This window comes from Pseudoliparis swirei, chromosome 22 (genome assembly GCF_029220125.1).
Source record: "Pseudoliparis swirei isolate HS2019 ecotype Mariana Trench chromosome 22, NWPU_hadal_v1, whole genome shotgun sequence".
NCBI lineage: Eukaryota > Metazoa > Chordata > Actinopteri > Perciformes > Liparidae > Pseudoliparis > Pseudoliparis swirei.
In genome coordinates, this window is record NC_079409.1 from 18047761 (window position 1) to 18066625 (window position 18865).

At 42.9% G+C, this 18865-nt stretch overlaps 1 protein-coding gene across 4 annotated transcripts in view; it reads left to right on the forward strand.

Annotated features, from left to right (window-relative positions):
* Window positions 1–17687, forward strand: part of triob (trio Rho guanine nucleotide exchange factor b) — a 104619-nt gene extending 86932 nt beyond the window's left edge. For 2 of the 4 annotated variants that reach the window (XM_056443779.1, XM_056443780.1), the window contains exons 38-61: window positions 4650–4939; window positions 5042–5212; window positions 6500–6595; window positions 6945–7093; window positions 7273–7339; window positions 7435–7538; window positions 7709–7778; window positions 7951–8040; window positions 8655–8747; window positions 8865–8915; window positions 9014–9091; window positions 9453–9644; window positions 9797–9974; window positions 10193–11076; window positions 12052–12302; window positions 12415–12544; window positions 12647–12674; window positions 12969–13131; window positions 13340–13464; window positions 13703–13781; window positions 14057–14257; window positions 14356–14494; window positions 14609–14795; window positions 14917–17687. In XM_056443779.1, coding sequence (XP_056299754.1) covers window positions 4650–4939; window positions 5042–5212; window positions 6500–6595; window positions 6945–7093; window positions 7273–7339; window positions 7435–7538; window positions 7709–7778; window positions 7951–8040; window positions 8655–8747; window positions 8865–8915; window positions 9014–9091; window positions 9453–9644; window positions 9797–9974; window positions 10193–11076; window positions 12052–12302; window positions 12415–12544; window positions 12647–12674; window positions 12969–13131; window positions 13340–13464; window positions 13703–13781; window positions 14057–14257; window positions 14356–14494; window positions 14609–14795; window positions 14917–15329 — 4229 coding nt within the window. In that variant the 3' untranslated portion in view covers window positions 15330–17687. Of the gene's footprint in view, window positions 1–4649; window positions 4940–5041; window positions 5213–6499; window positions 6596–6944; window positions 7094–7272; window positions 7340–7434; window positions 7539–7708; window positions 7779–7950; window positions 8041–8654; window positions 8748–8864; window positions 8916–9013; window positions 9092–9452; window positions 9645–9796; window positions 9975–10192; window positions 11077–12051; window positions 12303–12414; window positions 12545–12646; window positions 12675–12968; window positions 13132–13339; window positions 13465–13702; window positions 13782–14056; window positions 14258–14355; window positions 14495–14608; window positions 14796–14916 lie in introns of those variants that run through there. The other 2 variants (XM_056443782.1, XM_056443781.1) reach the window with 2 other exon arrangements.
* The last annotated feature ends 1178 nt before the right edge of the window (window positions 17688–18865 follow it).

Consider the following 18865-nt stretch of genomic DNA (forward strand, 5'->3'; position numbering starts at 1 on the left):
TCAGCACAGGGGGGGGGACCCTCTGACAACTGCAAGTTCTGGCTGCTGGACCTCGGTAGGTGCCTCGGTCTCAACTACATGTGTACCACATTAGTAACGGCATAATATCCAGAGCACAAGTCATTTTCTCGCTCTTCTGTGTCTAGAAGGGTAGGTTTTGATTCTTCTTGGCTTGTTGTGTTTTTTTGCAATTCTGCGGTTTAAATACCATACAGTTGAAAAAGACAGGAAGGGTGTGACAGGAAAAAATACTAAAGTTACAATTTGCTCAGTCACCAGTTTGGCTTTATTGTTTTTTCTTTGGCTGTTTATTTAAAGTTTGGGCTTGCTTTTTTAAGCTTTTAGGACAGCTATTGTCAGATGGGTTTATTGCAGAGGGCATTTACTAATCAAGTGTGGCTTATGTTGTGGCATGATGGCTGTGAAAGTAATTTGTTCAATGCACCCTTATGTGATGAGATATTAAAGCTATGGAAATCACATGACAAGATTATATCTAATGTCTGGGTGCCAGGTCAGACGGGTGCTGCACAGATGGACAGAGGGTGTTATTGTAAAGCGCGGGGAGAAACAGCAATAATGAGAAGGAAGTAGAATAGAATTTAACAGGAAGATCAGGAGCTTCTCACATTCTCAACCCTCCTTCTGTTTAATTTTCTCACAGTCGTCCGTCTGATAGTGTGATAAAGCCTTGTCGAGTTTTGCCAGAATATGTATCCCAACTCCACGCCCTCCCTAACTATGGCTGTTGGTGGCAAGCCCTGTACAGCATTGTCCACATTTTTAGAGATCAGCCAACCAAACTTTTTACCACATGCACGTCCACCCCTAAAAGCTTGTCTCCAACCACACCAACTGGTGTGTGTGTGTGTGTGTGTGTGTCACTTCTCCTGGGGAAAGGTAAGACCACACGAATGATGCTCCCCTGGTGACACCTCTGGAATCCCAGAGCTGGACAGACCTTCGGGATCATTCCAGTTGTACAAGCGGCCCTCCCCTCCCTTCCTATTCTTAGACACATGCACGCACACACATTAAGTCGTAAATCTAGCATGCTCTTTGCAGTAGCACGAATGAGTAGTGACCGACTTATGTTAGCGGGTCGTTAGCTTGCTGAAGATGAGCAAACATCTGAAATATCAGCCCACAGAGTTCTACTGAGAGGATGGTGTTCTAAGGAGGTTGAATACAAATGTTTTTTGACTGTTGTATGTTCGAGCTGAAGATGTTGGCAGTTAATATATGTTTTAAAAAGTGAATGACTACACGCATTTCAAGAATACAGTATATTGCATGTATGTATGCACATGCAAATGCATTTACTTTATGTAAACACATACAGTCTGGGCAAAACAACAAAGATGAACAAATATCTTACGACAACTAGATATTATTGTTGAGAAAAATGTTGTTGAGCTACTCTCGATGCTTACAGAAGCTAGTGATATTAATGATCTTAATATGTTTGTGCTACATCAAGTTTTGTCTCTTGCAACTTTGGGGAAATGAACGGCAATTCCTTTTTTCTATGTAGTGCCAGCCTATCAGCAATATATAATTGTATTTGTATGTATTTAAGTGTCGTAGGTTGGAATGTTGTGTCCAGATGTTATCTTGGTATTTTCATTATGTCTTTTTGTATTAGCATGATTGAAGAGTATTTAAGTATCATGTCTTCTTAATACACTCAGATTTACTTTTTGAATCATGGCGTAATTCTGTTAATGTAACTCTTGACATTAGAAACAAATGGGGCAGACAAACTCTGAGTGTCACACCTGCAAAGAAAATGTGTCCCTCATTCTGTTTTCCCATGAATGCAATGCTGACCAGCTGTTGTTGAGGTGTCCCCCTGCAGGGCAAAGAGCAAAGGTCATACCGTGTGTGTGTGTGTGTGTGTGTGTGTGTGTGTGTGTGTGTGTGTGTGTGTGTGTGTGTGTGTGTGTGTGTGCGTGCTTGTCACTGGGGTTATTTTCTATTGAGGAGGAATGTGTCAGGGTCGCTGACTTCATGTTTCACCCATTGACACTTTTGTTTGCACAACCTCTCCAGTCTCATCAGAGGTCATATCTAACCGTCAGAGTTTGAACACTGTATGGCACATGAAGGACAACAGGTTGAAGCCAAAGGCACCACAAGTAATTTTTTCTCACCAGAATCCCACGTTGGTGGGAATCTACAGTATAAATATGTGTCTTCTTAACTGGCCTCGGAGCCTTTCATGTAATAGCTAAGAAGTACTTGCTAACGGCACAGATACATGTCTGGTCGTGTATTCCGAGTGTCTCCAGGAGGCACGGTCAGTTTTCTCTACATGGGTCCTGACTCCTGTCTCTGCCCCCCTAGTTCGTTCCTTTTAAAAGCACCAAGTTTTCACTTAGATGTTCTTATGTAATAATAATAATAATAATGATAATGATAATAATAATAATGGATTCCATGTATAAGGCACTCTTCATCCAAGGACCTCAGAGTGCCACATAGCCAGTACATAGTTTAAAACAATAAAAAAATATATATTTGAAACAAGTATGCAAGTAAGTGTAGGTTGCCAGTGTTGTCTGCCAGTTATAACACAAATGGCAGAAATGGGGCCTGGTTTACATTAGAACAAAAACAGTTTTGTGATGCTTAAGTGTCCACTTGCAGTTTATACACATTGTGCATGCCCAAAATATTCAGGACATTAAAACCCTACTAATTCAAAGGCCTCTTAAGCTGGTGTCATCCAGTGAAGTTACAATATACAGAACTCAGAAAGGAATGTTTTGATAGTCGTTGGAAAGCAGCAATAGCAAAGTTAAGTATTTTTACAATACAAAAGAGGCCCCATGATTGTACCTATGATTAACACATTCCAGGGCAGTATCGTAACAAAGAGGTGTGACTGTGGTTCACATTTGGTACTGCAGGGAAGATGAAGGCAGAAAAAACATGAAGCTCCAGAGTAGTTCAAGCTTCTTCTTCCCTGGAAGATGGAAAAGTATCTGATTTTATGTCTGGTTAAAAACTGAAAGTCAGGATAAAAACAGGATTAAAAGATACGTATCTCGACTAATTCACCTTATTGTTCGCTCACTCATAACTAACAAAAAAAACAGAATCAGTAAAAGATTGTAACTGTTTGCTGCAGATATCTTCTGATGACCGAGGCATTGGCAAAGCCAGATGGTGAGAGGAGCCTCAGATAAACTGGATTTAGAGTCTCAGCGATGTGAGAAAGACTTGTTATTCGAGTAACTGTGCTTTCTTCTTCCCTTGCATGAGATGGGAGAACACATGCTTCGTATCAGCAGAGGGCTGTAAAAAGAACTCTCCCAGAGGCTGAATGAATGACACATCCGTTCATATGCAAATGCGGAAGCAGATGCATTCATTCAGGCTGTGTAAAAGCATCCAATGAGGGAAGGCAGAGTTTCCACACCTACCATTCATAGGAGCCATTCAGCTCACATGGTTTAACCTTTAGCAGATGCATGACTTTAACCACTAGGCTGAAGCCTAAATCTCTCCAACATATTACTCTTTAATCAGCTGTGAAATATAGATAATGTATTCCTTTATCTAGTTTTAATACATTTATATGTTATATTTATTCCTATATTTTTCATTGGAGCTCAACAACTAAATGTGATGCAATAAGAGGATATAATCGTCGTTGGAAATGCACTTTACATCCATTCCCTCTCATCAGCCATGCGCTAATCTGCCCGATGAGAACATCATCTCCTGAGATCTTCCTGTCCTGAGAAATATTTCTGATGCAGTTTAACTACAGCTATAGCTTTGCATTTAAAGTGATAGAAAACATCAGTGTAGGAGGCTTTAACTCTCGATGCCAGGAATGTGTCCCAGTCCCAGTTTTTGATAGAAAGTTCTAGGCGCTCTCCTCATCCATGGGTGGGGGATTGACGAAGGGTTATTTTTCTTTCCTCTGTTGTATCGACAGCAGAGTAAGGGATACTCCCAAATAATGCTGTAATCATTTGTTGCGCTGTGAGGTCTCACAGGCGGTGCATGCTCTGTGTTGTAAGAGTTGGGGTCCGTATTGCGTCGTGTGATGGCGCGCAAAGAAATCCAACCTCAACAGTATCAGCCCAAGACTCATTGGTCAAACAGCTTGTTGAGGGACTGTCAAGGTAATGGAGGAGAATGGGGGTTAGGCTAAAAAACAGGAGGGAAGGAGCAGACGGGTAAATGTATCTTTGAATCCTTCAGACAAAACCTCAAGCATCCCTCTCAATATCCTCTAGTGTTTTTTCCATCACTCTTATCACTAGTCGAAGAAGAGCTTTCCTCCTACCGATTCCCAAAGGTACCGGCATTGCTGTGAAGAGGAGAACAGCCTGCTCACTACACATAACACATACAAATCCTGTACAATCAAACAAAAGCACACACATGTTGTACCATTTGTACGTGTTTTTCCTCAGTGTCTCCTCACGTATGTTTCCTCAGTGTTCTCTCACTATATGCAAACTCACATATGCATATACAACATGGTGACTATAGTGTGGTTTACGGGTTTTTACACAACATGTCGCACAACAACGTGTTGTCTAGTGTTGATTTGTTGGCGATATCAAAGACTCCAATTGTGATACATATCTTAATCAGCGTTCTCTTTATTTTCTACCTTTCACCCTTAGACACCCTATCTGTATCCAGTAACGACACCCTGCAACCAGGCTCCAGCCAAACGCTCGGTCCTCACAGCTCGCCTGGGCCTAAACGTCCTGGAAACACCTTAAGGAAGTGGCTGACCAGCCCTGTGCGGCGGCTGAGCTCCGGCAAAGCCGATGGCCACGTCAAGAAGCTCGCCCACAAGCACAAGAAGAACCGCGACAGCACAAGGAAGAACATGGACATGTCGGTGGTCGGTTCGCAGAAGGACTCTGACGACAGCGCCGCCACGCCACAAGACGAGACTCTGGAGGAAGTAAGAGCAGAGGAGCGGCAGTGGTGGACGAGCCCTTTCATGACATCCAAAGACACAGTTTTGGTTCTGACCAACCATTGTTCCCCTCCTCTCTTTCTCCAGCGTATGCGCAATGAGGGGCTGAGCAGTGGTACCCTTTCCAAGTCTTCTTCATCGGGCATGCAGAGCTGTGGTGAGGAGGAAGGAGAGGAGGGGGCGGACGCTGTCCCTCTACCTCCGCCGATGGCCATCCAGATACACAGCCTGCTGCAGCCCGACTCTCAGGACGACAAGGTTGGTGACACATAAAGTACATTAAAATACGCATTCATTACGACACACGGTCACAGACGAGGGTGTGCAGAAAACACAATGCACAATACCAACAAGGCCCCAAGTGGTTTGGTTTTACGTTAACAAAGTAGATTTGTGTGTTGTTTACTGGATTTAAAATGGGTCATTTTAAATACAGTAAACAGGATTTTGCTTCACCAGCAATATGTTGGCATACGAATATGTTATGTGCATTACCTGGGGCAAGGGTTGCACATGTAAAGATAAGATGACATAGGTAAGTGCAGGAGTTGCTCTTTACAAAAAGATGCCGAGTGAACCGTTCGTTTGAACTTCTAAATGTAAAAATCTAATATATATATTATACATACATGAATGAATATTTTATTTTTATTTTTGTCCAATTGCTTATTTCCAAAATATTTCAATCACCTTAATCTTAATTTTTGTTTGGTTACAAACAGAGGTCCACACAAAGATGACAAAAAGACAACTAAATGTTCACGTTGGGATCAATGACGTTTCTTTTTTCTCTTATTTCTTTGGTCGCATGCTCGACCCTTCAGCATTACGTTGGTTTCTGTTTTACTTCTCTTCTTTCCCAGTTTCCCTATCCCTCCATGTAAAATCCCTTCAGGAGCTTTGGATCCTTCGTCATTTGAACGTTATGTCTTGACTTTTTTTCTTTTTTTCTTTCACCAAATGTCACTCCCATGGAGTGTGATTGTTCTACTGTTGTTGAAGTGAAGCGAATGCTCCATTCACGGGTTGCAGCAGTGGTCCGTTGTTTGTCGGACTAAATTGTGAAATCCCATTCAGTCTGGTTGTGAATAGGGGTTCCTTTTAACACTTTGCCTGCCACTTAGCCTCAGCCTGGGCTCTGTTGCTGAGGCAAAGTGTATCTTCAATGGAGTATTACGCAACAATGTTTGCTGTTATCTGACCAATCACAGTGCTTGTGCTTGAAGAGCAGAGTTTGCCCTAGACCTAATACCACCTAATAACTCTTAACCCTGTTTCTCCGAGGCCAGTCTGTGATTGGCTTCAGCTTGGCTCCCAGTTGACCCTTTTATTAGGGAGATCACACCCACCAAGTCCTTATTTGGACATGTGGAATATCGGGGTCCAAAGTCAATGAGTGTGAGCCTGATCTTATACACAGTAGTAGCCATCAAGAATGTACCACTGCTGCACGCATGCAGCTCTGCCAAGTTTGACATGTGTCCTGTTTACAACTCAATCGTTAACTTCTTTCTTTCTTTCTTCCGTTTCCTGTCTCTGTGTCAGTCTGCATCCCGTCTGTCCGCTCGTCCCAACAGTTCAGAGACACCTAGTGCTGCTGAACTGGTCAGTGCCATCGAAGAGCTCGTGAAGAGCAAGATGGTGAGGAAAGAATAGAAATCATGAACAAAAACTCACAAGTACATGCAAACGTGGGACATTTGTACACAGAACAATTCTAATAGATTGATGTACAAGCTTTTCTGGTGTTGTTGACAGAGAATGGCATTATGGCCGACTCGTCATCTGCCAGGGCTGTGACTCACTCTGCCAGCTGTCCACTGTTCCTTCAAATGGGCATTAAACTTAAAACCAATATCACAAACATGCCTATTGACTTACTTACAGTATGGACACATACCATCACACACAGACCAGCTCAGTGACAGCTCTTTCTTTCTTCACTCTCCTTGTTCCTCCTCTCCTTGCCTCTGTCCTCCTCTTTCCTCAGTCACTGGAGGATCGTCCCAGCTCTCTGTCAATGGAGCAGGGCGACAGCAGCTCTCCCTCCTTCAATCCCTCTGACAACTCCCTACTCTCCTCCTCCTCACCCATCGATGAGGTAGACGAGCGCAAGTCTGGCTTCTTCAAGAGGAGACAGTGAGTTATTAGCCGGTGTCGTGTTAGGGTTTCGATAAACAGAAGTTGCTCGAGGTTCAATCAGTTAATCATGTTTGTCTTCCTTTGTGTGCTTATATGGAACATTTCTGATGTTCATCCACAGCTGAGTGCATTACATTTGTATTACACAGTGACAATTTCTGTTTTGTGTCCCTCAGTTATGTGCTTCTGGAGCTGGTGGAGACTGAGAGAGACTATGTGAGAGATCTTGGATCAGTGGTGGAGGTAAAACCTGATATTAAAGCATCTTAACATCAGTTCTTAGAGATGGCTTTTTGGGTCTTTGTGTTTTACAATCGAGTCGATTTCCCTCCCCTCAGGGCTACATGAGCAGTATGAAAGAGGAAGGAGTTCCAGATGACATGAGAGGAAAAGACAAGATTGTCTTTGGAAACATCCATCAGATCTATGACTGGCACAAAGAGTATGCTGGCAGTCTTCCCCAGTTAACATGCCCTACACATACCACTACAAATGTGTCAAAAGTCATTGTATCTGCTCCAGTGTGAAGACAGAAACAATAACAAAGAATACAGGCAGTGCCATGCTCCTTGGCAGGTTCGCTCATGAGTCTCTCTCTTGATTGGTCCACAGTCTTTTCCTAGGAGAGCTTGAGAAGTGTTTGGAGGACCCTGACAGGCTGGCTCCTTTATTTGTCAAACAGGTTAGAAACCGTGTCGCTATTGTTTAGCATTACATTGTTCTGTTGAAGGGTGGATTATCAAGTAGATTGTATTTCATTTAAAAGAGAGAGTAAGGAAACATTATTTTCTAAGCTGTCACATTTCTTTCTCACTTCTAAAGATACCTTTGCTCTGTTTTGTTTACGTTTGCAGGAGCGGAGGCTACACATGTACATTGTGTACTGCCAGAATAAACCAAAATCTGAGCACATTGTGTCAGAGTACATTGACACTTACTTTGAAGTAAGATTGATTTTACACTTACCCGAACCTACGGAATGTTCTCTATACACTACCGTTCAAAAGTTTGGGGTCACTTAGAAATGTCTTTATTTTTCAAAGAAAATCACTGTTTTTTCAATAAAGATAACATTAAATTAATCAAAAATACACTCTATACATTGTTAATGTGGTAAATTAATATTCACGGTGGAAGTGTCTGGTTTCTAATGAAATATCTCCATATTTACAGCAACGATCACTCCAGTGTTCTAATGGTACATTGTGTTTGCTAATCACCTTAGAAGACTAATATCTGATTAGAAAACCCGTGCAATTATGCTAGCACAGCTGAAAACAGTTATGCTGGTGATATAAGCTATACAACTGGCCTTCCTTTGAGCTTGAAGTTTGTAGAACAAAATTAATACTTCAAATATTAATCATTATTTCTAACCTTGTCAATGTCTTGACTATATGTTCTATGAAATGTTCAATTCATTTGATAAATAAAAGTGTGAGTTTTCATGGAAGACACAAAATTGTCTGGGTGACCCCAAACTTTTGAACGGTAGTGTATCTTATCGTCCAGGTGATCCGTATTTTATTATAGAAATAATGTTGGCATCTTTCACCAGGACCTTAAGCAGCGATTGGGCCACAGATTGCAGATCACTGATCTGCTCATCAAACCCGTCCAACGTATAATGAAATACCAGTTACTACTGAAGGTAAATCCACCAGAGTGTTCTTACTTGTCAGGCTGCATTCAGGCTAAGGAAAGTACTATTAATATTTAGCATACACTATTGATTAACTTGTTTCTATACCTTTTACCTATTTCACAGGATCTTCACAAACTTTCTAAGAAGGCTGGAGTGGATACGACAGAACTGGAGGTAACGTGACGCTCAGGTTTCAGGTCAAACTTTCTTAATGTGATGACGCACAAATCCTATTGTTAATGCGTTGGTTTTACTCTCATGTTCTACTGTAGAAAGCCGTCGAGGTGATGTGTGTGGTCCCCAAACGCTGCAATGACATGATGAATGTTGGGCGCCTTCAAGGCTTTGATGTAAGATGGCTCTTCCTCCTCTCACTTGTTTGTGCATGTCTGTGTCAGTCTGTGTATGTACTTAGACAACTGGACTGAATGAATAAGGTATAGATGTAAATAGTTTATTTCCTGCGAACATTAAGTTCTGTCAACTGCCACTAGGTGTCAGTGTGTCCTCATTTCTGCAGTATTCTATGTCAAAAAGACAGATTTGCGTGTGTTGAACTGTAGGTAGGTAACTGCAGATATTCTTTTGTCTTCGTTTTTTTTTCTTTTTCTCTTGCCGACTACAGATTTAAGAAAAACGTAAAAGAGCCTCAAGTCCTCCACTGTCCCTGTCTTCTTATTTGCTTTCTCTCTGATCTCACTCTTTCTTCAGGGTAAAATTGTGGCTCAGGGCAGATTGCTCCTCCAAGACACCTTCATGGTGTCAGACCAAGATGGAGGACTTCTGTCCAGGATGAAAGAGAGGAGAGTCTTCCTTTTTGAGCAGATCGTCATCTTCAGCGAGCCCATAGACAAAAAGAAAGGCTTCTCTTCCCCTGGCTACCTCTTCAAGAACAACATCAAGGTAAGTGCAGCTTAATAAAATCACCCAAAACTGCAGTTAGAGCCTCCCACCATTGGCAAAATAACACCATACATGTATTGCATGTTCCCATATTTACCAAATTGTTCGCCATCAGAACATTGCATCACTCTTCCTTCCTCTTCACTCTACAGGTGAGCTGGTTGGGTTTAGAGGAAAATACAGACGACCCCTGCAAGTTCACGCTCACCTCCAGATCCTCGAGTGGAAACCTGGAGAGGTACACCCTCCATTCAATGAGCCCTGGAGTCAGTCAAGTCTGGGTCCACCAGGTCAGCCAAATACTGGAGAACCAGCGAAATTTCCTCAATGGTAAGAGAATGATGTGTATATTATTCTGCACACACAAGTACACACTTCCACCAAACACGTGCTGGCCTTGGTCCTTATGTTGTATATTTGGATTGTACTAGAACTGTTTAAACTTCTTCAAACTAAATATCCTACGGTTTTCTGTTTTAATTATGAGTTTTTACTCAAATGTGCTTTCGTGATATGAGTGAAATCTTGCCAACTATCCTTTCCCACAGCTCTAACATCCCCCATAGAGTACCAAAAGAACCACGTGGGTGGTGGCGGGCCGGGGGGTCCACCCAGCAGTAGCAGCAGTAGTACCGGAGGTCTGCCTGGAGGCAGCAGCTCCAACAGTACCACCAACATGGGAGGGGGAGGTGGCGGCGGTGGCTCTGGAGGATCAGGGGGCAGCTCATCTTCCCTGTGCGGTCCTCGCTCCCGACCCTCCCGCATCCCCCAGCCATCCTCACGCCTCCCCCAGCCCGTCCATCACCACCATTCCCCGGGCCCTGAGGGGCCCGACCAATCAGCAGGTATGTGGTCTCACTGCCACCCTCAGTCCCTCCCCTCTAACCTGTACTCAGACACCACCACAAATGGAGAGGCGTTGGCCTCAGAGGTCCCTAAGATGAGGATGCTGGATAGCCCTCATGGAAGTAATAATAACAGTAACAAGCCATCAGACAACATGGAGGGCAGTGTCCAACTGGGTCTGGTGTGCTATGAAGAAACCCAGAAACATCAAACAGCTAGTATACCACAGATGGCCGTGGCTCCTCTGAATTTGCCCCTAAAAAGCCCCCGAGTTGGGACAGTTTCTCCTCTCATTTCACCTCAGTCCCCTGGAGGTGGAGGAAAGGAGGTATGTGTCCCCTCCAGCCCGGCTCATAAAGGCAACTCCTTCTGGGCTATAGTCCCTACTATGCCTGCCTCTCCCGCCAGCCGGCCTGGATCCTTCTCCTACCCCAGTGACGTTGGTGGTGGAGGGGACTCTTTGGGCAGAGGAAGCCATGGGACGCTCTCTCATCACCGCAACTCCTCCCACAGTAAGGACATAGACCGCATGAGCACCTGCTCCTCCACCAGCGAGCAGTCCATACACTCAACCCAGAGTAACGGGGTAAGATGCCAAGCTGAGGCGCAGGCTTTAGTAAGGCCTAGAGCTATTCACTAGTCACTAACCCCGCCCTCACTGACTGGCTGTCCGTCAGTCACCCGGCCGCCCGCTGTGTCTCAGAATGGCTTGTACGTGCAACAAATACTACACTGGAGATTAACGGCTATCTGAGTGCACTAACTTCACCGACGGTGTGTGAGAGAGAATCTTCTGTCGCTCCCAGAAAGTACTAACAGTGTGGATCTGACTTATAGAGAGCAAATGTTGTATCTGCCTCCAGTATGTCTTCGCTTCTTTACTGCAGCTAATTGCCCGTTTATTTAAAAATCATAATTTTTCCTTCATGCCTCCACGGGATTATTGTCATGCAATTATCATTGACCTCTAGTCTTTGACACGGATGAGAAGCTCTTTAAACATATTACCTTCTTTCTCGTTTTTTCTTGTAATGGTTAGCCTTGAGACGACACCAGCTGCTGTTTGCTTCACTTCTCTTCCTCTCTTCAAGCTGATGGAGTGTCTTTTATGTTTCTTCTTCGAAATAGTTCTTTTTACTTCAACTTCTCTCTGTACTCGGGACCACAATGTTCCGTATTTCAGCATCTGACCTGAGGATCATAACTTCTGCTTCACATCTTTTCAGATCATCACTTATGTCTAAAATCATTTCTCAGTCATCACTGTGTAGATGTAAAATATTGCATACAAAATATCTCTGCAAGATTAAAACAATGCATTTTGCAATTCTTCCTGCATGCATCTAGCATAATAGCAGGGGCGTTTATGTGTGTGTTACCGTGGTGTGAAGATACTGATACACATGTGTACTTCCCTTTGTGGGGTGTACACATGAATGATCATGTGTGTATTTTAATGTGTGTGTGTGTGTGTGTGTGTGTGTTCGTGTTCTACTAGCTCACTGTGCTTAGTTTAAACAGTGTGTTAAGTCAAAAGCTTGACACTGTTCTTCTCCGACAGAGTGAAAGCAGTAGCAGCAGCAGTGTGTCCACCATGTTGGTGACCCAGGACTACGTGGCAGTGAAGGAGGATGAGATCAGTGTGGTGCAGGGTGAGGTGGTCCAGATGTTAGCCAGTAACCAGCAAAACATGTTCCTGGTGTACCGGGCGTCCAATGAGCAGTGCCCTGCCGCTGAGGGCTGGATCCCTGGCTATGTATTAGGACATACCTCATCCTCCATCACACCCGAACTCCCTGAAGGAACCATCAAGTAAGAATACAAGTCATTTGTGCTTTTGTTTCAGTGTTGGAATACATCATGATTATACAAAGAAACTGAATAGAAACTGAGATTTTCTTCCCTCTGGTCGGGTCTGCTTTAGAAAATCATTTTCATGGCATACAGCGCTCCGTATCCGCAGAAAGTCTGAGAAAAGAGACAAAGAGGGCAAAAAGCTGGAGAACGGCTACCGCAAGTCTCAGGATGGCCTGGCCAACAAAGTCTCAGTCAAGGTAGAAAGTGTGACGTTTTTTTCCAAACCAAATTAATTGATTCATGAAAACTTCCTCTTTCAGTATGTGCTCAAAATCTAACTGTGCCAATTTTCATGACAGCTCCTCAATCCCAACTTCATCCATGATGGTATGTACACAGTACACAGTTTTGTCAAAGGTGTGTGTGTGTTTGTGTGTGTGTGTGTGTGTGTGAGATTATGTGTGTGATAAAGGAAACATGAAGAATAAAATGATCCCGTGAACCTTACAGATCTATATGTGGTTTAAATTGGACACTGTGGACCTTTTCAACTGCCCCACCTACTTTTTCCTGTCATGTGCTGTCACTTTGAAGCTCAATATGTAATCAACTGTGGTTTGAGATCTGAGGTGCAGTCTCACCTTTCCCTTATCATCTATGTCCTCTCATCTTTCTCTGCAGCTCCCCCAGAGTTCCTCCTCCCAGTCAGCGATGTAGAGTGCGAGGGGGGCGACAGTGTTACCATGAGATGCAAAGTGTGTGCTCGACCCCGAGCCACTGTCACCTGGCGGGGGCCTGACAACAACACTCTGAGCAACAACGGACAATACAGCATCACTCACAGGTGACGGCGTATGTTCTGGACATTGTTTGAAGTGACTCAAATGCAGCATTAGGTTCATGGCATGTGAAGCCTTGATATGAAAGATAAAATGCTTCTGTGCATTTTTTGAAAGGATCCTTAAATGGAGAAAATCTCAAGCTGGCATGGTGCATCAAGTGTGATGTCTCTCTCTCTCTCTCTCTCTCTCTCTCTCTCTCTCCCCCTCCAGTGAGACAGGAGAGGCAACTCTTTGTATCCTGGGAGTGTCTGTCGAGTCTGACAGTGGTGTGTATACCTGTGTTGCCACAAATGTAGCAGGCTCTGTCACCTCTTCCGCCAGCCTCAGAGTCTCAGGTGAGAGTCTGTTCACGTTGGAAACCCTTTAACTATTTGCCAGTAAATTGCAAGCAAATTGTTTCTGTCAGGCTTAATTAGTGGCTATAATGTTCTACTTACACCTCCTCAGGTTGTTTTTGAACACTACACATTGAACTTTAATGTATGTCAAACAAACACAATTAAAAAGTTCGAGTTACATTGAAAGCCATGCTCCTGCTTAGTAGACTTGATCCAGCCCCGAATGTGTTCTCAGGAGCCCCTGATGATGGAAGTGAAGTCCTGTGGAAAAGCAGCTTTGAGTCCCACTACACAGAGATCACAGAGCTAGGAAGGTAAGAATGAACCCATAAAATGTATGGAGTGTGTTTACACGCACATGAGTAACCCGTTTTTGATTGGGGATATAAAATATCCTGAGCATGTCCAGAATATAATGAAATATGGGATATGCCTCAGAGCACGAATGCTCATATCCTTGTAAATACATCCAGTCCAGGCAAGTACATTATATAGACCTAATCTATCTGAGATACAGAATAAGGTCAATGTAACCTTGTATTAAACAGGTATTGACATATTCGTCTGAACCCTAATTTCTGCTACCCAGGGGCCGGTTTTCAGTGACCAAGCGGTGTGACCAGAGAGGGAGTAAACGGACAGTCGCAGCAAAGCACATTAACAAGAAGCTGCTGCTTCGGGAGCAGGTGCTGCAGGAGGTGCGACTCCTTCAGGCTCTGGACCATCCCAACCTGGTCAAGCTGCTGGACACGTATGAGACGGCCAACAGCTACGTACTTGTACAAGAGATGTAAGTGCAGCTGTGGTGTTTCCATGTCGTTGCTGTGACTCCCCGTTGTTTGAAAGAAGATCCAAATGGCCGAATGCATCACGTGTTTCTGTTTTCAGGGCAGAGCAGGGACGTTTCCTGGACTACGTCGTGAGCTGGGGCAACCTGACGGAGGAGAAGGTGGCTCTCTACCTCAGAGATATTCTTGAAGCTCTCCACTACCTGCACAGCTGGAGGATAGCACACCTTGATCTCAAAGTAAATACAGAGCTAAAGATTGATAATCAATAATTACATCTGTTTGTTTAATTCAGTTTGTAAAGAACAATGTTGTGTAATATATGAGTAATATACGTAACCCTGCCTCCGCAGCCAGAGAACATTGTGGTGGAACATGCGTCTTCCCAGCCGGTGATCAAGCTCACAGACTTTGGTGATGCCACTCAGCTGAACCCGCCCTCCTTCTACATCCATCCTCTCTTGGGGAGCCCAGAGTTCTCTGCTCCTGAGCTGATTCTGGATCAGCCTGCCTCGCTGATGTCTGACCTCTGGAGCTTAGGTTTGTAACTAAGCATGAGTAGTTTGACTTGATACGCACATCCTATGATGTCCTGTTTCTCATCGACTGACGAACCTATGTATTGATTGATTAACTGGTGTATTGGCTGGATGGTTTCTAGGGGTGGTGACCTACGTTATACTGAGTGGCGCATCCCCCTTCCTGGATGAGAGTTTGGAGGAGACGTGTCTGAACATCTGTCGCCTCGACTTCAGCTTCCCTGAGGACTACTTCCAAGGCGTGAGCACATCTGCCAGAGACTTTGTCTGCTTGCTGCTCCAGGGCGAGCCAGAGCGACGGCCCTCTGCAGCATCCTGCCTGCAGGAGCCTTGGCTCCAGCCTCGAGGTGCGATACACGGAGACACTGGCCACGCCACCTTAAACCACACGCAGACACCTCTGAGTCATCACATCTCACATCTGGACACCTCCAGGCTCATTTCCTTCATCGAGAGACGGAAACACCAGAACGATGTTCGGCCCATCTGCACAATTAAGGCCTTCCTTCAGAGCCATCTACTTAACCACATCTGACAAACGGGTCTCGAGGCAGACGGTAACAACGTGTGCTGCAGACATTGGTGGGGTATAGAAGGTATATGCATGCCTGTCCAGCAGAATGAAGAGGATGGGTAACATGTTTGTTTGGTTGAGCTGTGTTACTGAGAGGACCTCCAGCAACATTTCCACGATGATCACCGTTTCCCTCACTAAGCCACAAAAGTCCTGCTGCTGCTGACTGTTCGATCTCTGCTGATAAACCCTTTGACTCTCCCCAGCTCCCCTCTTTGACCTCGGCATATTGTCATTATGCCCGCACAACAAATGAACTGTTGGAATCTGTTTGAGATTTCAAACCTTGACTTAGCAGGGAGAGACAACCAAGCTTTCTCAACGAGCTTCCTCTGCAAGCTTGAGCAGGTCTTGCGACAGAGTTGAACAGAGAAGAAAATAGAATACTGTATAATAAGAGTAAATCAGGCTGCTTTTGGTTGAACACAAGGAAATGTTTCTTTTCTAACGAGAGATTACTTTTTGTAAATGAAACCATGTACAGCGAGGACTACAGAGAACTGTCTTTATTCATACCTTTTGGGAAACAAAGGGGAGTTAGTGAGTTGAAAGAATACAAGAGAAATGAGATGTGTGTGTGTACAAAGTGGCACCCATCAGCAGGGTCCACTTATTCTAGAACAATATGAAGACCAAAACCATGATTTCCAGAAACACATTGTAGTTACATTCAGTGCAATAGTTTGCTTATCTTCATGCCCCGGTTCAGTTTGAAAGGTAAAATCATTTCAGTTTGTGACACTAAGAGAAACTAAATTAACTTCAATTCAGCATTTAAACTATTGAGCAAATCTTCTCAGATTTTCACCTGCATCCGCCTTATTTGTAAATAACGTGTTCCTGCCTTTCATTCTCATTTGTCTCAAATGGACAAAAGTTATATCATTTGCTGAGTATTACTGAGAACATGCAGTAATAAGTAAGTCACTCCCTGCGAGCCAGCTGGATCTTCACTATGAACAAACCGCTACTAGAAATGCACTCGTATTGTGCATTAATTCCCATGTGCAATGTTGCAGCTTTAACATTTATGCAACTATTTATGAAGACTTTGTGTTGTAGCCGTATTCTTAAAAAGGCTTGTACGTACCTGGTACTGCGATAGATGTCTGTATTGTGTTAACTCTTATGTATTAGGTTCAGTATTAATATCTTTGAAACCCCCAGATAAGAGGCGGGTTTTTGGAAATAATGTATAGAAATATGTATCTATAAAATATAGGCACTTATGCTTTCATTTTGTCATCGTCATGTTTTTTATTTTCTGTAACAATACCAAAGTTAAATATGCTTTCTTTTCTTGCTAAAAATGTGTGTGTGTTTTTTTAATGATTTGTCATGTTAAGTTATAACAGGCCACAATGAAACAGGATATACGAGTGTTGACATTGGTTCAGTCTGGCTTTATTTATTCTTATTGTAATAGGAAATTGTTTGGTGGTTTCTGAAGAAAAGAATTAAAATTTCACTTGTCTTTTTTCAAGCTGTGCACAAGGTGGTTTGCTGTGTGACTTTGTTTGGCTTGTGTAGGTTCTGGTGTTTGTCGCTACATTTTTAAGCATCTCAAAAAGTCTCCTTGTGGCCGACTCACCACGGACTTAAAATGATTGGAGGATGCATTAAACCCTTTCGGAGCTTCCACCAATAGTTCAAATGTATCCATTTGATAAATATCATTCAACATTCACAGGTATCTGACATTAAAGACGTCTCTTCCAGTTCTTTTTTCATTTGAATGATGTTAATGTCTTTAGGTTATGAAGTCATTAAAAACTCTTTCTTTTTTTAAGTGCCAGTTGAGGGAGTCGACCTAGAGAGGTGGGTGAAACTAAAACGTGCATTGTTTGTTATTTTATTTGAAGGTTGTAAGAGTTACTGTCTGATATGATGTTAAAGAAGTTTTTCTGTACAGTCTAAGTCTATCATTTTGTGTCATTGTTATTTATTAGTGTGGATCTAGGTTTCCCAAAATCATGCTGTTAATTAGTTTATCAAATTCTCTCAAAGCCTATTCATGGGAGATTATGATGTAAGTAATAAAATGTCTTTGGGAAACCCAACCTATACATGATGTAAAGATGTACAGAGAGGGCCGTGCAGTTTGCCCACACCCAGGATGTAAACCTCATAACTATGTCATATTTTAAATACAAATACAACAAGACTGCAGCAATGTCATTATGAATGTCTTATTATGACTTATTTTTACTTTTGCATGTATATTTCTTTGTACAGAAGATTGTGGTTACATGTTACTAAGTGCTGTAAATATTTAATTTTGTCCTCTGTTATTTTGCCATTAAACATACAAGGAACAACTGCTGTCTGAAACTTTGTGTGCACACTCGGTACACTTGCATGCACCCCACACATGGAAAAGTCATCTATCTTGAAACTAGTAATATTTATTTACAATTTCCCATAAGCTTGGATGGTTAGAAGGCGATGCTGTATTTTACGGCATGAAGGCAGGGGAAACCCCCGAACAGGTCAACATCAGTCCAACTGTCATGAAAACAGCAATAATAAGGATCTGGCTTGTTTCGGACTGAGTGATTGTTTCCATTTCAATCTAGAAGCCGTAAGAAAAAGGTATGAATGATGAGTTTGATATGTAGACCAGTGAGGGGAAATCCTTGGTTCCCAACAATGAAAGGCAAGATGCTAAAAGAAGGATATGTGCACAGTAAGGCTAAGCTAATGCGATATATATATATATATATATATATATATATATACTGTATATATATAAACCAGAGAGGCTTATCTGCCCTCTGCAGATGCTGCTAGTTTGCATGAATCAGAAGAACATACGACTTCCCCTCCTCCTCAACCCACTTCTTATCTCAGATACTTGTTCATATCAAACAAAAGACAATTCAAAGTTACGGGTTGTATTCTCATGGGATGACTTCCATCCTCGTGGACTGGAAAAGCATCCGTTGGAAGCAAACATTGGAAGTACACTTGTGTGTCTTCCACAGATTTAAAATATTGGCAGAACTGAAGCATTGTTGTTGACATGAACCTGTAACTAACGTATGATCTGCCGATTGAGCAGCGATTGTGCAGGCAGCTGTGTTTGTACACAGATGTGTGAAAGGACACCATTTTATCAGGTGTGAAATGCTTGCTGTTTTTCTCAGCAGAAAATATTTTGCATGAAACCACAGAGAATATGTTTGTCACAATGTTTAAAGTGTGAAGGTGCAGCATCCTGACATAGTGTGTACTATGTTACGGTTCAGAAGATACACTGCATGATATTTCCATGACTGATTACAATGTTTTTCGTTGACTGTTTTCTTCCGGCATCTAAACAAAACAATCCCCACTGGACATCCTTTTTGTCTCACCATCTATCGAAATCCCCATCTGACACGTCTCTTCGTGGTTTAAATCGTGAAACCCTGATTAATGTTGAATCTCCAAGATATCAAGTCATTTAAGCCTATGTCCAATACGTGAACAATTCGAGCACAAAGAATTCTTCAAAA